General features: G+C 54.6%; 1 protein-coding gene across 1 annotated transcript; it reads left to right on the top strand.

The window, feature by feature from the left end:
• Positions 1–5,271: 5,271 nt before the first annotated feature.
• CSRP1 (cysteine and glycine rich protein 1) lies at positions 5,272–19,084 on the top strand. Its single transcript, XM_049832098.1, has 6 exons — positions 5,272–5,432; positions 11,330–11,442; positions 15,658–15,826; positions 16,229–16,355; positions 18,242–18,335; positions 18,644–19,084. Exons 2-6 carry the CDS (start codon positions 11,331–11,333, stop codon positions 18,718–18,720), a joined length of 579 nt encoding a protein of 192 aa, XP_049688055.1. The 5' UTR covers positions 5,272–5,432; position 11,330; the 3' UTR covers positions 18,721–19,084.
• The last annotated feature ends 381 nt before the right edge of the window (positions 19,085–19,465 follow it).

Below are 19,465 nucleotides of genomic sequence, written 5' to 3'. Positions count from 1 at the left end.
AGTGTAAAAATGGTTCAGAGAAGAGCAACAAGGAAAAGGGCTTCACACAATGCACAGTTTAGTAGGGAGCTCCTGACAGCAGGGCAGTAAAGATGCTCGCTGTTGAGGTGGGTTTGAAAGCAACAGGACAAATTAACAGTGGTAAATCAATCAAGAGTCATAAATACAAAGTTGCTGTCCTTGGCTGAGAAAGGCCTTTGGCTGCGGGTTGCTGGAGGCTTGGATCCTTCAACACACACTCCTGGCGCCTGCAAGAGATGGGATGCGTGCTGGGTCGTGTTGAGCGTGACCAGCTCTTGCCATCCCATGCTTTATATTGCGTTCTTCCCAGTGGGATTGGTTATTCATGATGACAAGCGTGCTGGGTCCATGCTGGACCAGGCCTGGAGCTCCTTAACTTTGCATCTATTGCTTCAAGTATTTAATTACTTCTGGCTGCATGCCAGGCTGACATGAGCCTTAGCTCTTGCAGAGTGATGGGCACAGCCACGTTAGCGGTTCAGCTTACGGTTTTGTGAGCACCTTCCCTATCTGCAACGTGGTAATGGGGTGGGAGGCTATCCCATTTCCCCCTGCAGCTGACAAGATCACCCCATGCTCCCATGAAAACTGCCTGATTGAGACTATCAGCCATTTACGTTTTTAAAACGTGCCTTTTATTTTCCTCACAGGAATTTTACCCAGGCATATTTGGAGAGTTTGCTGCATTTGTCTAGGATTCCTGGACATCTGACTAAGCTGCTGGATGCTGAGAAGTCCTGCACAGCCACATCTCATGCGAACTGACTGTAAATCACACAGTGATCCCAAAACTTCTGGCATACATACCGCTGCTTCTGGGATGCAGAGCTGCTTTGCATGTGCACAGGTCTGCATGTGTCCCCAACCTGCAGGATTCCCTCTGCACACTGGTGGGTCAGTACAGTGCCTTTCTGGAAACATCGGCTGTTGTGTGCTTTCTGCAAACTGCTTCTGCTCTGTAGCAATTGCAGTCAGAAGGATGGCAGCCCTATTCCAGATCTGACTTCTCTTGAAAATGGAATATATCCCCAGAAAAAAAAAAAAAAAAAAAAAGGCTGGAAGAGGAGACTGTTGTCTGTGACTACGAGCCTCTTGCCATCCTTCCATCATCTCAGACACCCTGGATCCCTGACACATGTGACTACAGTCCCATCTCTGCTTTCCTATGATCTATTCCTTCAAATTCAGTCCAGCTCTGGCCTTTCTCCTATTTCAGCAGTGAGTTTCTGAACGAAAATTCATTATTCCATGTCTGCTCCTGGGATGATCAACGTGAGAACATATGGCTCGGCCAACCCCTGGATCCTGAGCAAAAACCATGTCTGTGTGCTCCCAGCAGCTAATATCTTTAAGTACCAGTTTCCTTCTTTTCAGTCTCTCTGAATTTCCTTTAACTGCTCTGTTATGAATAACTACTTTATTTGTAAAATAAAATCACTTTCTAGAATGGTCTAGATTTGTTCTTCTTACCTCTGTCAGCAGCCTGTTTGTCTGAAGTTAAAAAAAATAAAATTCCTTGGTCCCTTTATGTTCACTGAAAAATAATTTTACACCACCAGCTGTGAGAGCCGTGGTAGATCCATGCAGGAATTGGACAGCTTGTGAACTCCGCTCTCTTTGAAGGTTTTGATTAGCCTGACATTATCCTGTGAATGCTACCGCTTTTGTTTCAAGCTCTTAACAGCATTTTTTGATGCCTTGATTAGTTTTGGTCACTCCTTTTGGCACCTCTGGTCCCAATCCACTGGCCCAGGACACTGTTTGACTTAATCCTCTGGTGTGACCATTCCCAAGCACCCGGCCATGCGAGACCCTGACATGTTTAAACTGCACCCGTGTGTGCAGATTACACTGGGTGAAGTCGAGCAGGTGCCTAAGCCTTTTTGGAAATAAAACTGGAGCGGGTAAAATTCCCAGGTGGAGATTGCACACTGACCTGCCTTGGGAAGCTGGGAGACCCGCGGAGAGCGGGGAGTCTTGCAGCCTTTCCCACTCCCACGTCCCACTGCTAGTACAACACTAGATGGCGTGGGGACCCACGGCACCTGCCCAGCTCCGGGCACAGCTCAGCCTCTGTCCCAGCGCTCACAGAGGAGTCCCAGAAGGGAAAACTTCTGGTCTCCTGCATCCCCTGGGTCTGCTGGATACTGTTGGCTAGATGGGGAGGTTGCAGCAAGCGAAAGGGAAAGGACAGCCAAAGCCAGCCCCGTGGTGCACAGGCTGCAACAGGCATGTCTGCTGTTTGGGGAAGACACTGGGAGGTGAGATGTACTGAACTTTGGGCTCTCTACCCTCCCAGAAAGGGTAGAGAGTGTCCCTCTGTCAGACGGCAAGGCATGCCACTGTCCGTGCTGGGGAGGGAACAGGCACGGACCGCGCTCACTCTCTGTGGATGGGGTGATGTACTTCACAAGCCTGGTGTCCTCCTCCAGCCCCCTCCAGAGCAAAGACCAAAGCCGGGGTTTGCAGCAGCAGACCCTGAATTTTGGGATGCAGGGACCCTTCCTGAAGCTGACAGCCAGCCTTTAACACACCCCCTCGATCTGCTCCAGAGAAAAGAAAGAGGGGTATGTGAGCCTTCGAAACCTGACAGCCCCTGCCTCATGCCTGTGGGAAGCCAGCTGGAGGGGGCAGGTCTGTCCAAGTCTGCTGAAGGCTGGCATCTGCAGCACCATCTCAAGAACCATGTGTTCCACACGTCCTCTGAGTCATCTGGCAGAGGCTTCCCAACCTCCAGGGGAAAGGAGGCTCATCCCCACATGCTGTGGCGAGGTCAGCTCTAGGGTATGTCTCTAACTCTCTACAAGGCCTTGGGGAACCCTGTGGAAGGTCTGTCACCATCATGACCGACTGCAGTGGGTCATGTCAAGGTGCTCATGTCATTGTCCTCTTCACAGTGTGCCAATGTGAGTTATGGCAGCTGATAATGCCCCACTCAGTAATATGGCTGTACCCTGTTAACTAAGACCCACACATTCACTTCAGCAGGGCCCTGAACACCTGGTTAATATGTTCCTAATGCCACTTGTTCCTAATGTCCCCGACTGATGAGGTGACCTGCTGTGGTCCGAGCTGTTGGATGGGCCATGCCCAGCAAGACTAGGTCCTTCAGGTCACCTCTGATCTGCTTGACCATGCTAGGTCAGGGGCTGGGTTCCCCCAGCAAGCGATGGCCATTCATGCACATTGTGCACACCCGGCATGGCAGCATGGCTCCTCTCCCGCTTGCAAGGCAAAAGACATCCCGGTTCTTTGTGACAAAAGCCTTCCCTGCACACAGGATGTGAGCAGCACATTCCCCTTGTGATCCTCGTCCCCTTCCTGTGTTCTAGGCCTTGGTTCAGGACCAGGAATTTCTTACCCAGAGTTCAGGGCAAAATTACTGTCAAATCTAATGCCAAAGTTTTGCAGGTCCAAAGGAAGCACCTCCCTGCTGCTGCCCTCCCAGCCCTCCTCCCTTCCTCCCAATTTCAGTAATGTGCTCCCAGCAGCTGGAGCAGCCTGGGCTCCTCAGCCATCCTGCAAACAGGCTGCCTGCCTTCAGTGAGCTGCTGTGGCTCAGAAGAGGAGAATGAGTCGGAAGGGTTCCATGAGCCCCAGAGAGCAGTAGACAGCCTCTTTGTGCCAGCTGCCTTTTTTCTTTAATGTCTACTTACAGTTTTCGAGAAGAAAAAGGCCAGCCGAGGCAAGAGAAATTAAATAGGAGCTTTTGCTAAATGCATCTTGGCCTGGCTTAACAATCCTGTCCATGGCCACAGCAATTAGGAGCACTGGAGCATCCAGCTTCCCTCCATCCTCACCTGCTACAGGGGCTGGAAGATCCTCATGGAGCACAGATGCCTCAGGGACTCCCGGGGCAGAGGCTCAGGGTGGGAAGCAGCTATAGACGCCAGCAAAACTGCTCCCTTCTCCTGGCTTCCCCTCCCGGAGTGTCTGGAGCTGGTCTTGCAAAGGGCTGCCTTCTGCTGGGCTCCAAGTCCAAGTGACAGAGCACTGATGGACTGAATCTTCTTTGAATCTTCCAGGATGCCAAAAATGCCTAAGAAAGGGAAGATCCTTTCTCTGCCTAGTGTCACCTGGTTCCTGTCCCTGTATGGGGCTTGCTGGGGATCGGGGAGGATGTCCCGCTCCCCTCCCTGCCCTCCAGTTGCAGCTGGCTTCCAGGGGCAGAAGGGGAGTGCCGGTGGGGGCCGGATCCGGGTGGGTGTTTCCCAGGGAGATGGAGAGTGGGAGTTTATTCCCCAGCAAGCTGAGAATCAGACAGGGATGAGCACAAAAGGGAACACCCAAATGCAAACTGGGACTGCAGTGTCCTGCTGGGGGGATCTGAGACAACCAGTGTCTGACAGATGATTCGGTGCTGGGTCACACTGCAGGGCTTGCATGTGGACTGCCCTCGGCTTTTCATGGCGGAAACAGCATTACCTGGAGCCTTAGCGTGTTTTTTACAGGGTCCTGGGCCTTCTTGGGCTCCCGTGTTGCTCTGCCACACAGAAAAAATAGGAAATAGCAGCTTTGTAACCCAGCAGCCATCGCCTGTAGCCCTGTAGCCAGACTTTCTGTAGGCTGCTCCTGGGATGTTTGGGCACGGAGAGCACTCATGTGTGGTGTGAGGGTACAGCAAGGTCCGCGGGGCATCAGGGAGGTGGAGGCAGCATCTCTGCTCCTGCAGACACCGAGGCTGCACAGTGCCCGTCGTGCATTGAACTTTCCACTGCTCAGAGCCCTCCCGTCCCAGCTCTGTGACCTGCCATCCAGCTGCGCTGGAAATGTTCTCCCAATGCCCCTGCAGCAGCCTTTCCCTCCTTTCGTGCTGTGCTCATTTCTTATCCCCATGTCCCTGCACCCACAACAGCACTGTCGTGGTGAGAAGCCACTCCTCGCTCCCCTGTTCCCTACACCTTCCCTTGCAACTTTTATTTTATTTCAGAGGAAAACTTTGAGCGTAACAAGACACTGACCTAAATATCGGATAGGTACTAGGGATGGCCCATGCGCTTGGCAACCAGCCTGCGGGTTTTAGGGAGCCGCCCCGGCTGGCCCCGAAGGGTTCACCCCCCCCCCCCCCCCCTCCGCCGTGGGAGTGGGTTGGGGGCGATTCCCGGCGCCGTGGGGCCGGGGCTGGCGGGGCGCTGGCGGGTGGCGGTGTGGGGCAGCGCCCGGGCCCGGCGGTGGGGAGCGGGGGGGGGGTTCCCGGGGCCGGCGTCGAGGCCGGCCCTCCCGGTGCCCTCCTCCGCCGGGCCCTCGGGGCGGCGGCCGCCGTGACATCAGTCCGGGCTGGCGCTGAGCGCAAAGCGCCGCCGCCCTGCGACCCGCCTTCTCCCGCCGCCAACAAAAGCCCCCGAGCAGCCGCCGGCCCCAGCCCCGCTCCCGGCACCGACCCGGCCCGGCCCGGCCCAGCCCAGCTGCAGGTAGGTGCGGGGCGGGGGGCGGCCGCCGGGCCCCGCGGAGCGGAGCCCCCTCCCGTGGGCGGCCCCGGGCCCCCGTGGCGGCGCCTCCGGGGCTGCCGCTCCTGCCGGCCCGGGGCGGGCAGCTCTCCATCCCTCCACGCTGCTGCATCCCCTCCTGCCCTCCATGCCCAGCCCTCCCCGGGCACCTCACCTGGGGTGGGATGCGAGGCTGGGGGCTGGAGGCTGGGGGCTGGAGGCTGGAGCTGGGGCACGGCCCCCGGCGTGGGCCCGTGGGGTGGGTGCGCGTGCCGTGGGGCCCGCTGGGGCACGAGCGTGCACATGACACGAGATGCGGAAGCCAAAGCTCTTGCATCAGATCGCGTGAACTTTCCTAACCTGGCGGAGAGGAGAGTGGGCATCGAGGCAGCGCAGTCACTTCCCCTCAGGATGCCAAACTTTCTGCTGGTGTTAATCTCGACCCTCCGCTAAGCGTTCCCATTCCCTTTTTGCAAAGGGAAATGTCAGGGTTGTGGCCTCGGGCTGGGCTGTGAGCGGAGTCCTTGCGCCCCGTCCCCTCGCCAAAACGTGGGCTCTGCTGTCGCTTCACTTTGCAGCCGGAAGAAAGCTTATACCTGGGGAGACTGAGCCGGCTCGATCCTCTCTGCTGGTATGGACTGATGACGCTTTACAGAGGAGATGTGCATTACTGAGGACCTGGCTGGGCACACACTTGAGCACAGCTTCAGGTGCCGCTTTCCAAACCTCAGAGCCGGCAGCAGGGCCAGCATGTAGGAGGGGGTGTTAATTAGTGCTTGGCAAAAATACAGGATGCTGCCAAGTCATGGTATTACATATAGGGAGGGATGGACTGGGTGAGAAGGTACAAGTGCTAAAATAGTATTAGGTGTGAGATCAGCTTTGGATGCTGCACCTCCTGGCTCTTTTGGTGGTGAGGCTGGAAAAGTGTGGTAGTGTTTGTGACCCCTCCTAGCGCTGGGCAGGACTCGCCGCTTAACAAGTAACTCAGTGCTTGCTGGTGCTGCTGCTCGACAGACAGCGTGGTGCCTTCCCTGCTCCCGTGGCTTGGTGGGCACCGTCTGTCCAGCCTCAGGCTCGCAGCCGGCCTTTCCTGTCTCCTGGATTGGGCTGTCCCCGGCTGGGATGTCAGTGCCTGAACCCTGCCCCTGGAGCGGCTGAGCTTGATTCCCTGCTCCTGGGAGGCAGCACAAAATGACGAGGGCGTGACCGATCAGGGAAAATAAGGGCTTTACAAAACCTAAAGTTAGCTTGGTCAGGTTAGAGATTTTGATTCCTGCAGGAGTCAGTAGCTTTCCTTAGCATACCTGAAAATGCTTTTGTTCTGGATAAAATTGGGATTTTCTTTGAGGAACACAGCTGTAATAGGAAACTTTCAGTTTGCCTTTGTAACCAAAGCTTGGGAGCCATGTGGTCAACCGGCAATGGTGTGTTAGTCCACAGGCATGTCACAGCTGCTGAGTGCTCGCCGATAGCCATGCAGGCGGCTCAGCGTGGTGCTGGCCCTGCACTGGCCCCTTCCCTGGCCCAGCAAACCTGAAGGCTGCCTCAGCGGTGGCAGCAGAAGTAATGCCCGACTGCGTTGCTTTGGGAACTGTAGAGTAGATGAGCTATGTGTGAGGATCACTCTGGACCTCAGACCCTCCTGGCTTTCTCCTCTCACAGCAAAGCCCCCAGAGATGTCTGATCTGATACAACTGCATTGCCTGCGTCAGTTCTTTGGTTTCTCCACGGTGATGCCCATTATTTTGCCATGTCCCAGTGCTCACCAGCCTCAGGACCCCATTCTCCTCTTGCTTACCAGTTCGACATCACTGTATCACAAATGACCTACATTTATCCCCATATACACTGTTGGCAGCCCAGAGTCTCCTCATGGCACTGCTCCACCCAGCTGGTTACATGGCAGGGGGATGGGGGGAACAGTTCTAACTTGCCTCTTGTAGGGTTATTTTTGCTTGTGGCCAGATTGCTGTGAAAGCTCCTTCATGACAAATGCTGCTTGTCTGGGGCAGAGAGTCCCCCATGGGCCTGATCAGACACTGAAATTAGAGTTACTCTCCAAAAAGTGTCAGACTTGTGTGGTTCTGTGCAAGCCTCACTTGTGTCTATGCTTCCCAGCAATACAGCTGTTGATAAAAGGATGGTATCTTGGTTTCTGAGGCCCCTTGCCTTATCCAGAACAGGTGATGGACCAGCTCTGGGGCTGAGCCATGCTTGGCACAGAGGATGCTGTCTGTAGGGGTCTGGTTGTGTTTGCTGCGAAGTTGTGGTACGTGGGATGTGGAGCCGCAGGAGGGAGGAAAATAATCTCATTTTCTGGCAGCCGTAGGTGTCTCTCTTGCCTATGCTCAGTGAGGTCTTTGGCTGCAGGACAGTCACCTCCTGTTCCTCATTCTGCATGGGTCTAAGAGTGATTTGGAGAAGTGTGACTGCAGTCAGTAAGTGTTGCAGTTAGACAGAATATGGTGCTCATCTCCATGGTGCAACATAATCTGAAAAGAATGTTGAAATTGTTGCAAGCTCTCCAACATATCTTAAAGTAGTCATTAATTAGGGAATTGGGATGATGGGTCTGTCTAGATGGCTATTGTAAGGATTTTGCTTCTGAGATGGCTGGTACAGGTCCCAGGCTCTGTGAGCAGGGTGCTCCTATGTTTTTTTTTCCTCCTGATACTGACCTGTAACATAAACTGCTTTTTGGTCTCTCGTGTGGCCTGCCGGGCTCTTGGCATGTGCCTCTGCCTGTGTATACTGTGGACTAAGAGGGAATTCCCAACAACTTATATCTTACCTCCGGCTTTCTCTGTGCCCAACTGTGAGCTATGACAAGCCCATGTATCCCCAGGACCATTTTCACGGTCCTCCCCACAGAAAATCCAACCTGGTATGTGCCAGGAGGTCTTGCTGGGATGTGGCTTTGCTGGGGCTGCATCTGTGCTGCTGGGTGCTTCATGTTGAGACTCACCTGCTGAAATCACAGTGATGTTGTTTAAACTGCGTGGAGGCACCTGCAACCTTCCCATGGTGGATGGAGGAAAATAAGCTGCAAAAGGGCTTGAACTCCTCTTGTGGCAAACATCAGATGATCTTCACCCAGAAGCACCCTTTCTCCTCCTGTAGACTTACAGGCAGCTCAGGGGAAGGTGTCCCCACTGCCGACGTCTTGGTTTGGGGAAATGAACACTGCTGTTCGGGACAAACAGAGCCTCTTCCTTCACTGCTGCTGTGAAGGGGAAAAAAATGTGCTGTGGAGGCAAAGGGGAGCAGCTAGCTCCAAACCATGCCAGGCAGTTTGTCCCTGAGCATGCTTGCAGATGCCCTGGTTGTGGAGCAGGGAGTGATGGCAGGAGTGCTGAGGCAGGGGCTGCCTGCATGAAGCTGCCCACCAAAATCAGGGTAAGAGATGGGGTCTGCCAGCTGTCATGTTTGGAAAGGGATGGGGGACACAGAGAAGCTGTAGCCCATGTCGTGCTATTCCTGATGAGGGGTCTGACACTGGTGGGTAGGGGGGCAAAAGGGCCAGTGGGCTCCCACACCATGCAGGCACAGGCATCTCCGCTGCCTGGGCTGGCAGGGGGATGCTGCTGGATGTTTCTGCCCTCCAAGGAAACTCCTGAACCAGGTCAGGCCCTCCTCCTGGTGCAGAGGGAAAAAACAGGCTCTGGAGAGAAACAGTTTGTGCCCTTTTAAGGTAATCCAAAGGCTGGGACTGGAACGATGAGGCTGGAAGGGAGGGATTTGGCACGGGCTGCGCAGTGGTGGGAAGCCCAGCCTGCAGGGTGTTCAGAAAAGAGACTTCCTGGCTGCTGCGATCACACCCCAAACAGCTCCTTGGATCCCTGGAGCCAGCACAGCCTCTTCAGCCCCTGCTCCTGGCACCCTGTACGGCTCCGTCTGTCTGTCCTGCACCGAGACCCTCCGTGCATCCAGGAGCCAGGAGCTGTGGCCAGGCTAGAGCAGGGCCAGTGCCTCTGCACAGCCCTGCCGGCGTGTCAGCCCTGACCCGTGCCCTGCCTGCCCTGCCTGCTATTATAACAAGGTTGAGATCAATTTCCCTTTTCTATTGCCTGACAAAATGCTTATACACAGGGAAGAGCACAGCTTTCCCATATACTGGAAGGTACAGAGATCTCGCCACGCCTGTGAGCAGAGCTTTTGCAGTGCTTCGTCCTCCCACATCTCCATTTGATGTTTATACAGCCCCCAGTCCTGTTGTGTTTAGCATCCATCTCCCGACTGCCTGTCAGGCAGGGCAGTGCCACAGACTCAGCCCTTGAGTGGGAGACTGGAGACCCAGAGATGGGGCTTCAGCTGCCTGAGGCGACCCAGGGATTTGGAGCTTGCTACAATGTGTGGGCTCAAAGGTTGTGCCCCTGGTGTGCCCTGGCAGACCCAGATCCCCTTCCTTATAGCCATGCAGCCGAGGCGAGGGAGGTGATGAGATCCTGCGCGTGCTGTGGGGTGGCACACAGTATAGTGTGAAAATGGTGTTGGGTTTTGGGGACCTTGTCCTGCTGCTTCAGCTGTTCAGGAATCGGGAAGCACATGGCTGTGCCTGCGGTGGGGAGGGTGACTTCTGCTGCTTTTGGCCATGTGGGAGCAAGACAGAGAATTACAGAAGTGTTGATGGAGGGGCCTCTGGAGACTTCCCAAGCTGCAGCTTGTGCCTACTGACCTTTCTTATATCACTGGGCACCACCGAAAAGTGTTTTGTTGTCTTTGTAACAACCCTAGGTTGCTGTTAGATTCTCCTTAGCCTCCTCTTGGCCACACTCAACCAGCCTGCCTCCCTTAGAATCTCCTTGTAGGACTTTGTTGCTTGGATGTCTTGAGGTTTATGTTGGCCTGGTCTTCAAAAGTATCAAGGCCCCTCTGGGCTGGAGCTCTGCTACTTGTGTTAGCTGCTCACAGTATTTTGGGGTTATCTGCAAATTTGCAGATCAAGGGGCCTCTTGATCATGTCTCATCAGATAATTTCAGGAAAGAGAAGAGAGAAATAGAAGCACTTATATCCTGCCAAGGGGCTGCATGGTTGCTTAGGTTGGTGCTCAGGTGTTTGCCCTGCACGTGAGCCTGTGTCCCTGGGGCTGCTGATTTCCCAGCCTCTGTGACTGTACCTGCAATCCTGGAGAAGGCTGAGATGCCGCAGTACAAGGGGAACCTGTGAGCGGTTGGCCAGGCATGGCATAAGCTAATGATGCTATGGAGGACAGGGTGCCAGAGCCTGCTGTTTGCTGGTATCAGGGGTCAGCTCCTGCCCTTTGGGCTGCCCTGACCATACCTCTGCCCTGTGGTGGCAGAAATGGAAGAGGTGTTTGGGGAGGAGAAGCTGGAACTGTTTCCAGCTGGGGTGACAACCTGTACAGTCTCCAGCACCAAGGATCAGTCACCCTGGCCATTGCTGCGTTGCCCTGTTGAGGGGTAATAGCAGGGCTGTGATCTAACGAGGTGCCGGTGCCATTGGTACCTCTGTAAGCACAGTCTCCCATCATTGTTCCGCTTTCTGCCTTTTCCTGGCAAGAAAGGAGCTGTGAGGTCCCATGGCTTCCAGGCCAGGGGGATTTCTGCTGCTCCTGGCTCGCAGGACCAGTGGTCCCTAGAAGGCAGCTGATACTGCTGGGTGCTGTAATGATGGGTCCCGTGGGCATCCTGAGTTCTGCTAATTCTGCTAATTACCAGCCCTGGTAATTGTGAATCTGTGCAAACAGCAAACATCTGTGGGTGGTCTCCGCATGTGCAGATGCAGAACGGCTGCTGGAGCACTGCTGGTGGGTGCCCGCTCTGGCTGCCTCGCTCTGCCCCATCCCTGCCTCCTGCCCGGCCAGCGCCCTGCCTGACCTCCCATCCTGATGCTGTTTCTGCCTGTGCTTTTTCTGTAGGATGCCAAACTGGGGAGGAGGAAAGAAGTGTGGTGTCTGCCAGAAAGCGGTGTACTTTGCCGAGGAGGTGCAATGTGAAGGCAGCAGCTTCCACAAGTCCTGCTTCTTGTGCAGTGAGTACCAGCCCTTTCCTCGCCCCTCCCACCCCATTTCCTGGCTCTCCGCTGGCTGGGCACCCCATCATGTCCTGTTTATGGGCCCTATAAATGCTCTTTAGGATTTCTCTACAAACGGCCCGGCTATGGGAGCTGTGTGGCAGGCTTTCTGCTTTTCTCCAGACTTGGAAGTTAGTTCTGCTGAAGGAACACAGATCATCCCAGGACACCAGGGGCCATCCAAGCTGTCAGGCCTGACTTCAGCCAGCACCCACGCAAAGACTTAGTCTGTCCCTACACCAGGGAAAGGCTAGGCTGAGTCCTCAAGCTATCTCCAGATGTTCAAGACTGGAGCATGAGACAGACTGAGGTGATGGTAGCTTTAGTCTTCTAAGTGGCTTTGCCACACTGAAAAGATGGTTGGGCCTTGGGAACTGGTGTGGGATCTGCCCCTGTGTCCCAGGAGATGATGGCAAGAGGCCGTGGTCCTGTCCTGGCTCTTCGGCTGATAGAGTGCTAAAGCATCACCTCCAGCCTGCCTGCAAATCTGCTATTGCAGAGGGTGTCTCTGTTGTATGTTTGGACCCAAGTGTCACCTCCAGGGAAGGGCAGCAGAACAGGCTCTGGCTGTGGGTTAACTCAGCGCAGAGATCCCTTACTCTACCAGCTCTGCAGGATCCTTACAAGTACTCTTGGGTTCATGCTGCAGGTCCCCAGACAGCCTTCCTCTCCATTTGGGGATACCAGGGCAGCACTGCAGGGACAGATTAGTAGTGTTATGGTGCTGAGATCAGCTCTTTAAACTTGGGCCATCCACATCCAGGGGGGCTGCAGGACCTTTGAATAAAAAGATGATCACTGTCCTCAGCGCATGTTTTACCAGATTTCTGTCCCCTGCCCTTGAAGACTATCACATAACAGAACTAGTGATTCTCATGTGCTAACAGGAGCATGCATATTGCCTCTGTCTGCTGATGGCTCATCAACACATTGCATCAGACACAGCAGCAGAAGTAGAAGTGCATCTTCAGAGCTGCCCTTGCAGCCGGGCCCCACTGAGGTTTAACGTTTTCTCAGCTGGTCCCTGTACCCTGTTCCCAGTCTCACCATCCCGTTGCAGCAGGGAGCACAGGCATGATCTTTTCCATATGGGCAGCAAGCACTGCTAGGGTCTATAAACAGGCACGCAGCTAGAACTAATCTCAGTAGACCTGTTCCAGCAGGGGACTACCAGTGTCCTCATGGGGCTGATCCCTGCAGTGCTCCTGTGTCCACCTGGCACAGATACTGGGCACTTGTTGGCCAGCCTGCCTGGGAGATGCGACATGCACAGATGGATGCAGATGTGAGAGAGAGAGGCTGTTGCCACATCTCTGCTCCCTGTGCAGCGTGAAGACTGGCCAGCGTGGCCAGTAGCTCTCATATGTGGGAGTTTCCAGGCTGGAAATCTTGCTTTGGCTTGAGAGGACTAATAAGGGGAATTGCGGAGAGGCTTTCCCCAGGCGGGCAGGGGGGTGGCAGGATGTGTCCTTATTGTGGCCGCTCTCTGCAGCAGGAAATCTTGTTTCTTCTGCAGCCTCAGATAAGGAGGGTGGAGAATGTTACCCTCATCTCCCCCGCACCACTGGCTTTTACCATCTGAGTCCATATCATTGGAGGACCTCTGTATGGGGACTAAGATCCCATTGCACTGCATCTGCGCTTCCCTGCGGCCCCTGTGCACACAGCTGGATTGCTAGGGAAAGCTGCTGGTGTGCCATGCTGGCACACAGAGCACAGGGCAGGCCCCCAGGAGCCACGAAATCAGGCAAAAGGCATTACTTTGGGAAGGGAACACACGGCCAAAGTAGGGAAGAAGGTCATCCCATGTCTGCTTATGGAAGCAAGTCACCAGGGAGTGGTCCAGAGCCCACTACAGCCAGGGCTCCTGTCCCTGTGCTTTGCAGACGTACGTAATCGCACTCCACACGTACCCCAGCAGTTCTGCCTGTCCTGGCTGTGGGTTCCCCAGTTCAGGCTGTGGCTTGCATGCCAGCCCACAGTGCTGCCTGCTGCTCCCAGTCCTGTGCCACAGGCTGCGGGTGATGCTGAGCTGCGCTGAACTCCTGTGTTCCCAGCCTGTTCCCCAGTGCTGTGTTTGGGTCTCATCAGGGAACTGAAGCCATTACCTTTAGGAGAGAAAAACAAATACTTTGACCTGCCAGAAAAATAATCAAAAAGGAGCCAAACCTACCACAGTGCATTAGAACTGGAGATCGGCTCAGGGAGTGACTCGGTGATTGACTCAGTGGCATCAATCCAACTGAGTCAATAGTACATGGCAGAAATGTACTGTAATGAGACCATTTGGCCTCTGAAAGTAGCAGCAGCTCTTGTCTAATTGTTTTGTGGAGCAACTCCACTGCTCTTAGAAAAACAAAGGGTCCTTAACTCCATGAGTGCGGTGTGCTGGAATTTCTGCAATGCAGAAACCCAGGAGCTGGGGGCTGATTTCTAGGAAGCAGACTGGGAGAGAATTTTTCTGCTGCCTCTCAAAGTGTCTGTGGCTAGTAAAGATGAGGGACTGTGAAAGCTTGGGTTAGAGCTCTAAATCCATCCAGCTTGGTGGGAAAGACAGATGCCATTGAGATCATTCACTCCCACCCATAGGACAAAGATCTTTAAATGTGCCAGTAAAAGTGCCCAAATTCCCCTCCTGGAGGGTCTGTCTGAATGCAGCGTTGCTCCTGATGAGCTCCAGTGTAATGCAGAGACAACTCCAACACTAGCCCATTAGCTTGGCAGCTACAGGACCAGTTAACCAGAGCTGGTCTTTCTCAACAGAGATGTGTGCTCCATCCACAGCTCCTGCCGTGGTGGGATGGGGGAGCCCGTAGCCAGGAGGGGACCCTGCCAGATCCTCCTTAGATGGCAGGAGACATTTCCCTTTCCACCTCCTTCTCCCAGCAGCAGCACACGGGGTTCTCTGTGGTCCCAGAGGAGAAGCACCATATTTAGTAATTGGGCCGGGGAAAGCTGCCTCTCGTCCCTGCATTTAGTGCCGCGGTTTGCCCTGCCCCAAGAGGAGAGCTCTGCTGTGTTTGCATTCCTGCAATATTGGTAAAGGCCAAGAGACTTTTCTGCTGAAGAAGAGGCCAATGGGCTGCTGGGAGCCTCAACATTTAAGGCATGTAAGGGGGATGGGTGAAAGCTGTGTCTAAGCCGTATCAGGATCTGTCTTGGGGCTGGCTGCCAGCACTGTGGACTCTGCTCCAGGCATCTGGATCCTGCACCACGGCAGGTAAACACTGGAGATGACTGTGAGCCCGTTTGGGTGCTGCTTGTCTGCCGCTCCGGCTTGCTGGGCGGCATGTTCCAGGAAGGGTTTGGAAGCCGATGTGGAGGCTGAGATCAGAGCTGGGACAGGAGTCAAGAAAACCTAAAAATCAAGATAAGAGTGTGTGTGGCCTGAGCCCAGCACTAAGCTCAAGCTCTGGATGGGCTCAGCTGGGACCCCGAGCCTGGCTGCTGTGTCTTCCTGTCCCATCTTACATCCCGTATTGATCCCCAAGGCTTGAACACCCAGCTGAGTTAGTGTTCCTCACCTGAGACCACCCTATGCACACTTCCTAATCATGGCATGGACCAGGGGTGACACATTAGCATGAACTCTTCCATTGTGGTCTCAGAGTCTGGAGAGGCAACTGTGCGCAACAGCATAATGTGCCAAAAACCAGCTGTGGTAACAGCTGCAGATCTGTTCTTAAGTCTGTCTAAACACAAGGAAAAATGAGTTTGCTTACTTTACTTTCCCCCAAATGCCTATTGCTATGTATTTGCAGCAGACTAGGAGTGTGGCAGAGCTGGAGGTGCAGTGGGGCAGGGATGTCCATCCCTGTGGTTATGAATCCTGCAAGTGATTTGTAAGGAAATTTCACGCCCCCCACCCCCCCCACCCCCCCCCCGTTTAAGTGCATCTCCAGGATACCAGCATCGAGAGGGTTAACAGAGCTTTTTCTTAGTATCAACCTTGTAGCTTTGGTGGTTGCTTCCTTTTAAAGCCAGACAATGTTCTTGTTGTGATCCTTATCTCTGGCTGTTTTGCATGCATTTGGTTTAACAAGGATCTTGTCTAGGGTTTCCTTACTCCTTGAAAGCTGAGCTGCTCTATCCCTTGTGAGGACTTGTTTTCTGCAGCTAATTAGTGAGCTCTGGATGAGCAGGCTAATGGCACCGGGCTCCCCTCTTTTCTAGTGGTCTGTAAGAAGAACTTGGACAGCACCACTGTTGCTGTGCATGGGGAGGAGATCTACTGCAAGTCCTGCTACGGCAAGAAGTATGGCCCCAAGGGCTATGGATACGGGCAGGGAGCAGGGACCCTGAGCACTGACAAGGGCGAGTCTCTGGGAATCAAATATGAAGAGTGAGTTTAAGTCTTGTTTTTGAAATTGGGGCTGTTGTGAGCACCTTCTCCCCCACATCTTTCCGTTTGTGATGCTCGGCTGTGTAGTCCGTGCTGAACTTCTAGCAGTATCTAATCTGGAGAGTGCTGTGGGCTGCCCTGCCTTTCTGCTCCTCAGGGGAAACCAGCTGAACCCTATTTGCAGGGTGGGATGAGGCTTGACAGGACATGTCCCCATTGCCTGAGCATGCTGCCCATTCCCTCCTACCACGCAGCTGTGAGGCTGAAGTTGCCATGGGGCTCAACACATTGTGCCTAAAGCTTCAGGCCCTTCAAAATGGGGTTGGGGTTTGTGATCCCATAGCTCTTCCCTCCTCCATCTTGCTTGTGCAGCCCTGATCATGAACTCTCTCCCATCCACAGGGGCCAGCCCCACCGACCCACCAACCCTAACGCATCCAGAATGGCCCAGAAAGTTGGAGGTGCTGATGGGTGCCCCCGCTGTGGTCAAGCGGTGTATGCAGCCGAGAAGGTGATTGGAGCTGGAAAGGTAAGAAGGGGGATGGGGTGGATGGGGCACGCACATGACACAAGTTGCTGTGTGGCAGGGAGACCTTCAGAGAAGGTCTTGACCTGACCCACAGGCTGCTGCAGGCTGGGCTGCCAGCGCCTTCAGCCAGGGCTAGGCTTGGGGTCCGGTGGCCATGCTCACTGGGAAGGCAGGCACCAAAATGAGATCTTGGCATGTCTAGAAACCAGGTTCTCCAGGCTGCATTACTCTTACAGACTTGTAGATGGGAGAGAAATATATTTTAAACTAAATATTTGGAGCGCTGCTCAGCAGAGGTCGCATTGGACATCCCTGCTGCTAGATGTGTTGGGAGGATGAGCAGTGACGTGGGCCATGGCCACTGCCACCGCTAACTGAACAAGTGCAACAGCCAGTGAGCCTTCTTCACCCTCTGCCGCAGGCTGGGATGCCGCAGCCCAAATCTGGGGCGGGGAATGAATTCCAGTGGTCAGCGCTGCCCACAGGCAGGGCAAGGTGCTTGGAGGTGTGGGCACGGGCTTGGTGCATCCATCCCTCTTGGGCTGTTTTGCTGGTGGACTGGGTCTGCTCAGGGTCAGAGGTAAAGAACATTCTGCAACAGCCCTCGCACTTCCTCTGTAAAGTTCATCTCTTCACCAGGGTCCTTTGCATCCCGAGCTGTGGCCTCGTGCTAGCCCAGCTCTGGGAAGCCCCCTGTAAGGCATGGGGACACCTGCTCTGTCAGCCCTGGGACTCCGGGCTGCCCCAAAGCACCCTTCCCTCTGAGGTCAGGTACGTGTGTAGAGCTTGCCAAGGCAGCTGGGTCAGGCTGCTTGGCTTTATGCCGCAGGGGATGGGATGGCCATGCTGGGAAAGCCTCACCGCCTCGCTGGTGACATGGGGTCACTGACTGACCCCTGGTGTGCTCTGTCCTCCCTCAGGTTTTTCTGTTTGTCCTCTGCCCCAGAACAAGGAGAGGAGGCAGCTGGTCAACAGAAAGGGCCTCCCAGCATCATCATACCCTAGCTGGCAGTGCAGAGATTTGTGATGGACACGTTGAAGGTCAGCCCAGGGTCAGAAGCCAAACTTTCCCTTAAAATCATGATCTGAGCTTCCTGGTAGGCTTTTGGCCTCAGTGTTTACGGGGAACCAAAGCTGGCAAAGCAATTACACTCAAGCAAACCCAGAGAGGATTCCAGAACATGTATTTCATGTGCTAATGTTTGCTGGATGACTCCATCTGCTACCTCCTCCTCCAGCCTCCTAATTTCACATTTTCTTCCAAAAAAGGTTTTATGTTTTCCAAAGTGTTTATTTAAATTCCTCTCTGAGCAGCTCTGGCTACTCTAGGTCTGCTCAAAGGCTGTGAGCTCATTTATCCCCAAAGGACTGGTGGAGCTATGGGGGGGTGTTATTTTTAAACACTGGCTGATTTCTGCATTCTTAGTATCTGTTTGCTGCCTTCCTTGGAGCTGTAGTTGTGTAGGGGCAGGTGTCCCAACCCTGCTGCCACCCCCCCAGGCTAACGTACAGCAGCAGTGGATCTCAGCTGGATAACTCAGGGGATTTATCATGCTGCTTGAGAGAGGACAATCTCCAAAGAGGGGGGTGATTGCTCCTTACAAATTATTGTACAAATTATTCTACAAATGACTGCTGCGAGTGGGGGTGAAAGCTCTCTAAAACCAGATCAACGTGGGAGCAGTGACTGCACCTGATGTTTCCTCTCTCTATCTTCCCCCCGGGGCTGGGAGGACCGCTTTCTCCAGAGAAAAGCTTTCATCCCTTTCAGACCTCTTTGCCAACTGCTTTGGGTCAGAAACGGAAAGGTGACCCCATTTGGTAGCCAAAGCATTTCTGCCCTGTCCCCGGGTGTTGTCTGACCAGGCTCTGCTCCTGTCCCACAGTCCTGGCACAAGTCCTGCTTCCGCTGTGCCAAGTGTGGCAAAAGCCTGGAGTCCACCACCCTGGCAGACAAAGACGGGGAGATCTACTGCAAAGGTGAGTGCCACCTTCCCTGCTGGCTTGTCCTGGACTCCGAAGGGTGGAGGCAGGGGGTGAAAACCCCTGTGCAGGGAACCAGGATGGGGCTGAGGTTTGGGGAGGTGGTGGCCCCAGCAGCTCCGTATGGGGACTGGCTGTGCCAGCTGGCTGCGGAGCCTGGGGATTTCCCACTGTGCCTGGGGCCTCTCTGTTTGCCCAACAAATATGGCAAACCCTGTCCCATTAGGCAGTGCGGGCTTTGAGAGGAGGACCTGCTCGTGTTCAGCTGCTGGCCTTACTCGTCTCTCCCCTCCTGTCCTCTGCAGGTTGCTACGCCAAGAACTTCGGTCCCAAGGGCTTTGGCTTTGGGCAAGGCGCCGGGGCGCTCGTCCACTCACAGTGAGGCACCAGGACCCAGGCTCTCTGCTCGCTCAGGGCTTGTCCATACCACCTGCCTGTGCTGCCTGACCCTTCCTGCACCTGCCCTGAGCACCCTCACCATCATCAATAGCCACCCGCTGCTTCACAGCACGAGCCCCTTCCTCCCTGCCCTGACCCAGCGCACCCCGAAGGTGTGGGAGTTCCAGCATCGTCCCCATCGGGTCCTGCTGGTGCGGGTGCCGGCAGGGAGATAACTCATACCCACCTGCAGTGGGGCCCGTACGCCCGAAACGTTCTGCTCAGCGTTGCCCATCCTGCCAGGATGTGTGCTCAGCCGTGCCATGCCGTGTCACCGAGCAAGCAATAAAGATCAAAGCTGACCCACACTTGGCCTTGCTGGAGAGTTTATTCCCCACCTAGGGCTGAGGACGTGCACTGGGTGACCAGAGCTGGAGGTCAGGAGGTAGAGGGAGGATGGGAAATGTTTGCAATCATGGCTTGCGATTAAAGCAGGAGGGCAGGAACTGCTTGGTGCAATTTGACGTGACCCAGCTGTGGCCAGCTGAGCTCTGCTGGTCGGCTGGGCTGGGCTCTCCCCGTGCTCCCGCGGTGCATAACCATTTCAAAGGCAGCAGTTAATGCTGGGAGGCCCAGGACAGACCTTCCTGGGTGTGTCGGTAGCACAACACGTGCGCACGCCCTATCGAAACCCCTATCAGTGCTTCTATGTGGCATCTCTCCAAACAGGCAAGCCCAGCAGTGCTGAA

The sequence above is a fragment of the Accipiter gentilis genome, chromosome 29 (genome assembly GCF_929443795.1).
Source record: "Accipiter gentilis chromosome 29, bAccGen1.1, whole genome shotgun sequence".
Classification (NCBI taxonomy): Eukaryota; Metazoa; Chordata; class Aves; order Accipitriformes; family Accipitridae; genus Astur; species Astur gentilis.
Note: the sequence above shows the minus strand (reverse complement) of the source record. Positions and strands in the feature narration are given on the sequence as shown.